Here is a 12356-nt window from a genome sequence, read left to right as displayed (position 1 = left end):
GGAAAGTAAGAAGTGGAGTTTACTTACTTCACAGTGGCGGTACTCCATAATATATCAACTGTGTAGAAAAGTTAATGTGGTTTTAGTTTCTGGTTATGGCTTGGAATTCTTTTCAAGATCATAAACACTATGCACAGACATTTGAATTTGATCTCAACTACGATACTTGCATTGGTACTTTTGTTAGTATCATATACTGATATGTCCTGCAGGCCGCCAGCCATCGCTCTTGCTTCTTTTGTACAGTAGAAAACGAACGATACGTATCAGATAATCAGCCAGCTAGCATCGTCCATAATGGCGGTGAGAGGATTCACAAGCCAAGCTACTTTAATCCAAACTTTTAGACTTGTAATCACGTATTAAGAGTGAAAATGCTTCGTAAACAATAGATGATAAACCAAACCTTCCAAAGTACAGCCCCATTGTGTCTGGCTTTCAGAAATCCCAAGAATTATTTTCTCGTTCTTGTCAACAAATTTGCTCATATGTGCAATGTACGATAATCAGATCCATTTGTCATCTTTTTCTTGGAGTATCGTACCACGAATTTTGTTTTATAAATTACGTAAATCGTAGTAATGGATGAATGGTAATTAATCGCCTGCTGTGGGGGCTATAAAAAGAAGACAACCTTGAATGACTGCAACAGTACACAGAGGTTTGGGTGTGCATTAAGTTTTGTTTGTTTGTTTGTCAAGAAATGGAGAGAAAATCGTCGCTTATTGGTGATGTGATTTGCATTCTCACAATCACAATTGTGGTTTTGCCATTGAGAGTTACAGCAATGAAGGCGGAAGAATATCACTACTATTTAACTACTATGACTTGGCCTCCATCATTCTGTAATCAAGAAAGAACTGTCTGTAGAGACGGGATCTTAGATGACTTCAATCTTCATGGACTTGTGCCAATGTATTCGAATCACAGATCGGTTCCACCTTATGAGGAGGGTAAAAAAGGTTTCCATGCAAGATGCACCGACGAGAAACCAATGACGGTAGCTGAAGCTGCAGAAAAAGTGAGTATATATATATATATAATATTTTTTTTTGTAATTGAGGAACCACCCAGCCTAGCATGCCCCTCCCACAGTTGAGTGGGAGTAAAATTCGGGCGCCAAAATAGCTTGCACTATGCTAGGACAGGTAAAGATTGGACTGAAGCCCATGTGGATGAAATGAGACTCATAAGCCCTCCTCGGAAGTGGGCTCTAAAGCCCACGAGACCAAGAAAATCTCAGGAAAATACTCTCAACTAGTTTGAACTAACAACCATAGCGGCATGTCGAAGCAACCATCCGTACTTAATTTAGAGATATTACTTTATGAGTTTTCAAGTGAATAATTGTTATTATCACTTATAAATTGTAATTATTTTTTTATGTTTTATTTTGTTGATGTTGTGCTACAGATTGAAACTTTTAGTGACCAGTTAAAAGTGGATCTGACTACATTTATGGCAAATCTCAAGCGTTATAACAATTATAGCGCAAATAAAGCGCATTGGTTACATCAATGGAAAAGACATGGGATGTGTTTTAGAGATCCAAAGGACCCTAAAGTCTATTACGAGACTGCCTTAATTGTGCCAAAACATATGCATCTTCTTAAAATCCTTAAAGAACAAGGTAATGATATATTATTCATAATAATATTATATTTTCATAGACAATCACACAAGATTGATTGAGAGAGTGGTAAATTTTACTCTTTAACTTATTGTGACAATGGATTTTATATATATATATATGTAATTAAAGTTAGATTTCGGTATTAATTATTCATAGATTATTGATAATATATATTTAAATATAGTTTTCTTGTTTGGAATAGGTGAAATTGTTCCCAGTAATGAGAAACCATATAACCGATTTACTATAGCAAGAATTATTAATACATTTGTTACGAAACGAGTTAGCATCTTCTGCAACCGAGACAAGAACAATAAGGAGAGGGTACAATTATTTGAGATTTCGGTATGCTTCGATAAGGATGGCAGTGTTAGGGATTGCGCCGATGGATTTCACTTATGTGGAGATAATGAAGAAGATATATGGTTCCCTAAACCTTGAAGTGCTGAAAACTAATGGAGGTTGGGATATCCATGGTCAAGTGTTTGAAGACCTAAAGAGTGGTATTTTGTTTGTAACCAAATGATTTTATTTTTTTGGGTGTGTGTGTGATCTCTTGCTATCTCTTTCGTTTGGTAATACATGTATTTCAAACTGCTTTCATGTATTGTAATTTGAATCTTAATAATGGTGAATCTTATGTATGTATAATGTAGAATGCCTAGTGATGGACTATCCCTCCCAAAGACAGCTTGTGTTGGGTTCAATTCTCATTAAAGGGTATGGGCAGAGGTGTCAACGGGTCGGGACAAGCCAGGGATTGACATGCTCAAAATTTGGCTCGCCACTATATGTGCTCGTGAGGGCATTAGAAATTTGAACTCGGGCTCGGCTCGTTGAAAAATACAAAAGTGATTAACAGTCATTTATCATGTTTTACTGTATTTTACTCCGAACTTTTGGATACGTAATCACAAAGAAATATTATTCCCTATGCTTGGTAAACAAAAGATGACAAATCAAGCCTTCCAAAGTTACAGCCACATTGTGTCTGGCTTTCAGAAATTCCAAGAATATTTTTCTTGTTCTAGTCAGTATGAGACCATAAATTGTATTTTATAAATCATTGTAAATTGTAATAATGGATGCTAATCAGATATTATATTATGGGGCTATAAAATAACCTTGAATGAATGACAACAATACACAGATGTGAAGTTATGTTTGTTTGTCAAGAAATGAAGAGAGAATCGTCTTCTATTGGTGATGTGATTTGCATTCTTACAGTCGGCAATTATATGTTTAACAAGCTTTATGAACTGAATTATTTATTCTCTTCACTTATCAATAAGAGGCAGTATCGTATGGATCCCAATATTTTTTGTTCCAATTATCTTAAATGCTAACACGGTAGCACACGATTTCATATGAATCATGTGAGGCCCATGATTTCAAATGGATCATGTGTATCTATCTCAACATTTGAGATAGCTTGGACAAAAAAATACTAGAATCCATAGCATTTCCGTTCACTTGTAATTAATTTTTGTCTTATTTTTGTTGATGTCGTTGCCAACAGTTTAGAAAGTTTAAGGCGGCATTACTACAGGATATGGAAAAATATATGCCAAGTCTCAAGAATAATAAAAGTTATACGGCAAATATATGTGCGATGTGTTTTAGACATTCAACCCAACCTTCATTTTATTACGAGACTACCTTATTTGTCCCAGTTTGGCACCGATTTATAAGCTTGCAGCCCTGTTGTATCAAACGGGTTAAGATTGATCAAGAAAGTAGGAAATTTTATTTATTTGCTCTAACTTCTTGTGACAATGAATTTTAATATAATTTCTTACTTGAAATAGGAGAAATTGTTTCCACTAATGAGCATCCACATAAAGCATCTACATTTGTTGAAATTATTTCTACACACATTACCAAACCAGTTGAAATCCATCGCAACCAGGACAAGAATGGGAAAGTACAATCAATGGAGGTTCAGATATGCTTCAATAAGACTGGCCATGTTAGAAAATGCCCAACTGAATTTCATTTATGCGAAGATAATATATATATGGTTCCCTGATCTTTCAAGTGCTAATTGAAGGCTCTATAAGATATTATTATCTATGTTTCTTCTTGCACACAAACGAGGTTTACAATTGTTGTCTTTGATGAATCAAAGGATAAGATATGAAAAGGTTGATGTACTTTGAAGAAAATGTCAAACAAGTCTCTCTACTGTATTTCGGACTAAACAATCATCTCTACTTTGTGTATCAGTTTGCTTGAGTCTTTAATTCAAACAATTGTTCTTTTTTGGTCATTGAAAGAGTTGTCAGGTTTCAGCCCATATAACACCAAAGAGCGGATTAATGTAATTTTTGGTCTATGCAAGAGTTGTTAGGTTTTAATTCAGTTACCAAATGTCCAAACATTCCAATTTTAGGTTATCAAGTTGAAATGTTTAAATATTCTGTGATTGAGTTGGAACCTCGCAACCCTTTCAGTGACAAAAAATTGAATTAATTCACCAAAGACTTTCATTTTTAAAACACGACAAGAAATAAATTAATAATGGTTGGTTATGATATTAGGGAGATTGACACACAAGGACAAACTATGGGAGTTTTGTTTCAATAGGGATAGCACCAAAAAAAGGTTTAGAAATAAAGACAAAAGTTTCAAACTCATCAAAATGCCCTTGTTTTGTAAAGCACGCTACTTCTTCTCTCTTCTTCCTTGATCGACGCTTCTTTTCTTTTCTTTCTTCGCTTGCGATAGAGATCGAGGCTTCTTCTTCTTCTTCTTCTTCATTCGCTTGCGACGAAGATAGATCTTCAAGCGCAGCTTTTGATCAAGAGAGAAAAAATAGATGTATTTGAAACTGGATTTGTTTATATTATATATGTTTTGGATATGCTGATGTTATATCTGCTTAATATCTTATATGTTTTTTCAATTTATCAATCTTCATTGTGGTGTCTATCAACAAGTCATATATCAGCAGCTCGAAAAAATATAATAAAACATATAGCATATCAACAGGCCTAACATATCAAAAGATCCCACGGGTAGAGTGGACTACAACAGTCTGGCCACTAAGCAAGGCTACCGACTCATCAAAGAGAAGCGTCGGAGTACCACGACCAACCCCCAACCATTATTCGTCACTGTCAACTGTTGGTTTCATCAGAATATGACCTTGAAGCCACGACCATCATGTAAGGAAAATAGCCTGATCCGACTGTAAGTAACAACCACGGGAGTGCAAACACAGACTTGGCGCACCATCTCTACCCATTGGTTTGCCGCAATAACCACCGAATGAGGAGGCTCCGATTTTGAGTATCAAATAGGGAAGGTGAGGGCATTTCAATCAATAAAACAAATATTATAATTTTTTGTCATAATATTATTTTAAATTTTATAGATTTTATGGAATAAAACTTATTTATTTGTCGGAACAAAACTTTTAAATCCAAAATATTATTCATTGGTAACAGCCAAAAAGGAGAAAAGAGTCTCAAACATCAATCATTTCGAACACAATCCTAATTAAAAAATCCCCTATCTATCCATCACTTTCACTATTTCCAGTATCCACCTCTTCCTGCAAATCAAAAGATGATGGATCCGGCAACTGATCTGCTACCACCGCCGTCCTCCCCCACCATCTCCTCCATCTCGTCCTCCGATCTCGACACCGAGGTTGGTATTACACTATTAGTACGCCAAAGAAAAAAAATTAATTAAAAGTTTACGAATCTGTACCCAATTTTTCAATTTTTTCGATCTAATCTCTCTGTTTTGGGTTTACAGTCGACAGGTTCATTCTTCCACGACAGAAGCACATCATTGGGCACATTAATGGGCGTCAATTTCCCCGCCATTACATTCAGAGCTCCGTCCCAGCACCACCGGGAAACCCTCGCGACCGCGGCTGCAGTATCTGCCGGTTCTGGCGGGAATCGCAGGAGGAAAAAGCAGAATGTGCCGGGATCTATATCGGTGGCGGAGAGGCGGAGGTTTCGGAGGAGGGCGGCTTGGTGGCGGCTGTGCAGGGACGGCGGCGATGGGGGAGATGAGGCGAGGTCGGCGTCTCTTGGAGAATATTTAGAGGTGGAGAGGAGGTTTGGGGAAGTGGCGTTCCCCGGTGAACTTGAGGGCGTGGGCGTGATGGAGGCGCGGCAATCGAGGAGCGATGGACGGATGTTATTTGCCGATGGGAGGGTTCTGCCTCCTGCAGCGTTAGATGATGAGGAGTCATCGACGGCTGGGGCTCTATGTAGATTTCCGGGTTCGCTCACTGGTATCTGCAGTGGTGGTGGATAATTATTATATTTTCATTTTTCCTTTTATAAATGTTTTTACTTATTGTGTTTATTTATTTTTTTAAAAAAAATGGATTATTGGCAGCCACAAAGCCAAAAAGCAAGCTTCTGGAGTTTAGGTGTTGTCTTCTACTCTTCTTTTGTATTTAAATTTATTATTAGAATATTAGCCGATGGAAAAAGGAAAAGTTCCAAGGTAAAGAAATTAAATAGACAGATAATTATTAATGAATATATGAGGCAAAAAAAAGAAGAAGAGGGAAATGTAAATTTTAATTTTATGGGAACAATCCAATCATTTAAATTTTAAAGCAATATTCATTTCTAAATTTGATTATTATAGTTTGTATAAATATTCGTTTTAGAAACTCATATATTTTTATTAAATTAATTAAGAATAAAAGTTGGGAACAAAATGGGTTGGCATTGGCAAGAGCTTCCTAAAAGAAAAACTGCCAAAAAAGAAAGAAAAAAAAGAAAAGAGGAGAGACATTTAGTTCATAAATTCATCATTATTTCGGAAAATTAAAGAGAAAAAAAGCTACAAATATATGTATTTTTTGGTAATAAGTGCTACAAATATAAGTCAATTACAAATATTAGTCCATTGAAATATGAAGTATATATGTGACCACGGATACAAGATTGAATCTATTTGGTATAGCTTATTGTAGGGCTTATAAACTCGCAGGATAAGCCGTATCAAACACCTCAAAAATACTGTCTTATAAATTTTAAAATGCTCGAAAAAATAAATTTCAAGTTGAAGCTAATTTCAATTTTTTTCTTTCTCTTTATTTTTCTTTTATTAAGATAGTATTATATATAATATTATAAATTTTTTATCTTTTAATTTATAATTTCAATTGTGTAATTTTTACTCTATTTTCTTAACTAAATTCAATAGACATTTTCACAATTTATAATTTAGCGTCATTTATAAATTTCACCAAACACTTGATAATTTATTTGATAATTTATTTTATAACTTATAAGTTAGTTTATTTTGCACAATTTATAAGTTAACTTATTTGATAACAAATATGATATAATAAACGGATTCATGCCAAAGAAGAAATTAAGTGCATGCAAATTTTTTAAATAATTATGAAAAAATCTTAACTAAGTAAAAAAATATTCAAACATAAATTTATGTGTACCTCGTTCAAACCCTAAACCCTAATCCCAATGTAATCTACAAACACATGTGGAAACATTCGCGCACTTTAAATATTTATAGAATAGTTGTATTGAATCTTAAGTAAACACAATGTGACAAAAGTGAAAAACAATATTTCACACAATACCACATGATTGAAATGCAAAACGAATAAAGACTAATGTATTAGAAAATTTTTAATTGATTTAATGTCAACCCATTTGATTTGTACTTTAATAAAGACTAATGTATTTATTGACCGAATGTCAGTCCGTTCCGAATTTCGATCAATAAATATTTCATTCTCATTACATTCCAACAAATATCTTTTGAAACCAATCCGTATTGAATCTTAAGTCGATACAATGTGACAAAAGTGAAAAAAACAAATACATTTCTCATGTTTGGTAGAATCAAAGCTACCTTAGTTGTCTAATTGCACCAATGGAGGCTATAAAACCTGTGTTGGGTGTGAGGCTCTGGTTATTATTTGCTAGGAATCGTTATTAATGGCAGGAACATCATCCTACTTTGTTGGTCTCTTCATTTTCATTACAACAATTGTAGTGGCAAAAAACCGTCAGATGATTCAACCAGCGATATTGGGCGACGGTCAACGCAATGTGGGTCGGTCAACACCCATCTACATCCAAAGCCCTCGGCAGCCCATGAAAGGGCGCACAAGCCCATCTACATTAAGCTTCCCAGGCGGTCCATTAAGGAGCTTCCCAGGCGGCCCATTAAGGAACGCCCTAGGCGGCCCAGTAAGGAGCGCCCTAAGCGGCTCAGTAAGGAGCGCCTCAACCGGAGACGTCTAACGTAACTAATCGTCAAGAGACAAAAACCACTCACACCTCAGGTACGCGTCTTGCATCATATTCACATGTATTTGCATACGCATATACCCCGTACCATGTTGATCATGCACCTAAACCATTATCTTCTATCGTACCCCCGCCCCCTGAGGTAACGGTCGTCTGAGATCTCTGTCGAACCTGGCCCCGACAAATCATACAGCCTAGCACGTAGTATCAGACGGCCTTCAGCCACCTTCTGACACCGAGCCGCCTGACCACTGTACACTCCGGACTTCAACCAACCAAAATAGGCCGCGTGTCCTGACACTCGACACCACCTCCCCGTACCTGCCTGCGAACTGTACCCAATATGTCAGTATTGGTCGGTTGACTACCCAACTATAAAAGGCCCCCTCCCCCTCGGGAGCAAGGGGACGCATCTTTCTCAGAGACTCAAACCCCTCGCCCTCTTTCACTTCCTTAAGCCCTCAGTTCATTCACAGCTGCCTGGCATTTTTTGCATCCATCATTTCCATATCAGCATTCACATTTTATGATTCGTATATCTTTGCTTTGACCGACCCAATTCCAGTTTACTGACTTGAGCGTCGGAGGTTCTTTGGCAGGTACCCCACTGGTGCCCAAGTCCTTCGATCTCAACCTTGCTTTGTTTCTCAGGATCCCGCTGTAGAAGGCCTGCATAGAAATTACGTTGACTATTCAACGATTGTAGATTCGGGTATCTACAATTTGGCGCCCACCGTGGGGCCTCTACAGCTCTTCGCCTGGCAAAGCCGAAAACCACAACCGTACCCATCTTGAAACACCATGTCTCACTCGGAATCGGACCCTATGGTCGACGTGCTGGCCCAACTAACGTCCATCAGAGAGGAACTCCAGGAAAATTCTATAAAGATGGCTGCCTTGGAAGCCGAAAACAACGCCGTCAGGGCCGAAAATGCGAAGCTCTTGGAGTTGAACGAACAGACCATCCGTGATAGGAGTGCTGTGCGCTCCATGCCACCCCTCGAACAAGGCACACCAGAAAGAACCTCCAACCAACATGCTCGCCCATTGAGCGCCGGCCTGAGCAGGTATTTCACCCCCGGACAAAGTTCAAGGCAAAATGACCCACCTACGCATACCATCGGTGGCCATCCCAGTCCGACGACCGGCGCCCAACCCGAAGGTCATAACTGGCCACGAACGCCACCATTGTTCCCAGCATTTTCCTACATTCCACCCTCTTCCAATCCCTCGAGTATGGGAGCACCACTTGAGGAATGGACGCAAAGGCTCGCCACACTAGAATCCAGGATGAACAAAGTCCCAGGAGTAGTGGCACCGCCGGAAAAGACGCCACAAAGTAGCTTTGCAGACTCCCCTTTCTCTCCTTCGATTGCTATGACGGAGGCTCCACCAAGGTTCGCCGCGCCAATTATGAAGTTATACGATGGAACCGAAGATCCCGAGGAGCACGTGGCACACAACAAACAGAAAATGTTCGCCACTTCGATACCATTAGATCTACGAGAGGCGTGCATGTGCAAAGGATTCGGATCAACATTGACCGGGCCAGCTCTTCAATGGTACATTAGTCTCCCCAACGGCAATATCTCTTCATTCGCCCAGTTAGTGGACACCTTCCTTGTGCACTTCTCCAGTAGCAAGAAAATTCAAAAATGTTCAGAAGACTTGTTCAGAGTCGTCCAACGCCGTGAGGAATCAACCAGAGACTTCGTAGCTCGTTTCAACAAAGAGAGAGTCTCAATTCCTCGATGTAATCCTGAGACCGCGTTTAGAGCCTTCAAAAATGGACTACTTGTCGACAGAGGATTGTATGAAGAAATAGCGAAGTATGATTGTCAGAACATGGAAGATGCTCTAGCCCGCGCAACAATCCAAATCAGATGGGAAGAGGATGCCCGACGGCGACCGACCCCGCCGAACAATGATAGAGAGAAGCGCGGCAGAAGAGAAGAACAACCAGCGCCTCCACCGCCAAGAAACACTGCCCACTCCCGACCGTTCAACAGGGGATTCAACAGACGAGAATACTACGAAAATGCGCCCGAATACAACTTAAGTATCGCACATGACGAGACAGTACTTGTACTCAAAAAAATGGGAGAGAAAGTGAAATGGCCGTTAAAGAACACCGACGGAAGAGAAAAAGACACCACTAAATGGTGCGGCTTTCATCAAGTCCATGGGCACAAAACCACCGAATGCAAGGCCTTACTTTACGAAGTAAAGGATTTGGTCAATCGCGGCCATTTGCACGACTTGCTGACCGAAAGAGGAAAAGCTCTCTTAGCAAAAAGAAAGGAAAAGGCCGCAGAGGACGGTATACCGGAGCCCACTGAAACTATTGCGGTCATCATTGGGGGTTCAGAGATTAGTGGAATTTCTCACTCGGCCGCCAAAAGAAGTGCAAGAGCCGCCATTAATCCCGACGCAAGGAAGGGACGGCTGATGAAGACTCCTTCCGATCAGGTGATCATGTTTACCGATAGTGAAGCCACCGATCTGTTAGATCCACACCACGACGCCCTTGTCATCTCCATTCAGGTAGCAAATTGCATAATTAAACGGGTGTTAATCGACAACGGCAGTTCGGCGAACGTCTTGATGCTGAGCACCCTTAAAAAGATGAACATTGATGAAAATCACGTTGTACGACGATCGACGATCCTAATCGGATTCGGCGGAGAACAAAAGTTCACCGAAGGCGAAATAGCATTGCCCGTATATGCCGGTGGGGTCAATTGCCAAACGAAGTTCCTCGTCCTTGATCGTCACTCACCATTCAACATAATCCTTGGGCGTCCGTGGATTCATGAGATGAAAGCAGTCCCGTCAACTTATCATCAAGTCGTCAAATTCCCAACGGCCGCCGGAATCAAAGAAATCTACGGTGAACAATTGGCATCTAGAGAATGTTACCAGAATGGCCTCAAAAAGAAGAAAGAGCAGTTATAGCAATTACAGCAATCGTCCGACTCCGGCGGGCAAAATACGCCCGAAGTGGAGGAGTTAGACGAAGTTTCGATCTCTCCGGAGTTCCCCGAACAGAAGGTTCAAATTGGAGCCCGCTTGCCTCCCGAGTTGCGAGGAAAATTGATCACCTTTCTGTCCCAGCACCGACACTGCTTCGCTTGGTCTCATGCTGATATGACGGGAGTCGACCCAAACGTGGCCATGCACCGTTTAAGAGTAGACCCCGATCACTCGCCGGTCAAACAGAAACGGAGGAAGTTCGCCCCTGAAAGAAATCGAATCATTAACGAAGAAGTTCAGCACCTGATTGATAATGGTTTCGTCAGAGAAGTGAATTATCCCGATTGGTTGGCGAACGTGGTGGTAGTGAAGAAGAAGAACGGCAAATGGCGAGTCTGCATAGACTTTACCGATCTCAACAAAGCTTGCCCAAAAGATCCGTTCCCCCTACCTCACATTGATATGATGGTCGACGCCACGGCTGGCCACGAACTGTTGAGTTTCATGGACGCCTTCTCCGGATATAACCAGATCCTCATGCATCCCGATGATCAAGAAAAAACCGCGTTCGTCACAGAAAGGGGCATTTTTTGTTACAAAGTAATGCCCTTCGGATTAAAAAATGCTGGCGCGACATACCAACGACTTGTCAACCGAATGTTCGCCGGATTACTAGGAGACACAATGGAAGTATATATTGATGACATGTTAGTCAAATCATTGGTCGCTGAGCAACACATGCACCATTTACAGCAGGCGTTCGACTTATTGATCAAATATGGCATGAAACTGAATCCCACCAAGTGCTCATTCGGAGTAACCGCTGGGAAGTTCCTGGGCTATATCGTAACTCAACGAGGCATCTGTTGGGTCTAAATTAACCTTACTAGCAAGTGTACTAGTCGGCGACTACAGCACAATGATAAGCAAGGGTCGAATCCACAGGGACGGTGTTATGTCTAATCCAAATGTATATTTGTATGTATATATGGAAAATGCAATCAAAAGTAAAGTTCAACTCAAGATTGTTTGGTTTGGTAATTAAACTAAAACAAGCAAATAGCAAAGTGTTTTTGGTATTTTCTTAGAATAAAGATGCAACTAATGCAAATGAGATGAGTTAACGAATATGAGATGAACACCAAGGCTTTGGAATCCCCCTTGGGAAATGACTTGCAATGACACAAATTCACACACATATTTGCTAATTCGGGCATAACGAATCCGTACCTAAGTCGGTTTTAGCGCACTTAAGCCAAGTCTCCCTAAAATCGATTACTAGCCATCTTATTGGTCTAGGTCGGATATTCCTAAATACATTCTAGCCATCTTATTGGTCTAAACATGCATAGGAATTCATGGAGTTCTATGGAGATTAGAATTCATACAAATTGTCACCTAATTAAAGGGAGACACATTCATAATCAAGTGTTTCAAGAAGCATAATCTACTTGACATATTATTGTCTAAGCAAATTCTCCAAACAATTT

The 12356-nt window shown here is 39.8% G+C and overlaps 2 protein-coding genes across 2 annotated transcripts; both read left to right on the top strand.

Moving 5' to 3' along the window:
* The first annotated feature begins 5075 nt into the window (after nt 1–5075).
* Nucleotides 5076–6028, top strand: LOC119987311 (uncharacterized protein At3g17950). The gene is made up of 2 exons (XM_038832185.1): nt 5076–5287; nt 5399–6028. The coding sequence occupies exons 1-2, from the start codon at nt 5204–5206 to the stop codon at nt 5909–5911; spliced, it is 597 nt and encodes a 198-aa protein (XP_038688113.1). The 5' UTR covers nt 5076–5203; the 3' UTR covers nt 5912–6028.
* Nucleotides 6029–8694: 2666 nt separating this feature from the next.
* On the top strand, nt 8695–10848 carry LOC119986976. The gene has a single exon (XM_038831662.1). It carries the CDS (start codon nt 8695–8697, stop codon nt 10846–10848), a length of 2154 nt encoding a protein of 717 aa, XP_038687590.1.
* The last annotated feature ends 1508 nt before the right edge of the window (nt 10849–12356 follow it).

Source organism: Tripterygium wilfordii, chromosome 20 (assembly GCF_013401445.1).
Source record: "Tripterygium wilfordii isolate XIE 37 chromosome 20, ASM1340144v1, whole genome shotgun sequence".
Lineage (NCBI taxonomy): Eukaryota > Viridiplantae > Streptophyta > Magnoliopsida > Celastrales > Celastraceae > Tripterygium > Tripterygium wilfordii.
Note: the sequence above shows the minus strand (reverse complement) of the source record. Positions and strands in the feature narration are given on the sequence as shown.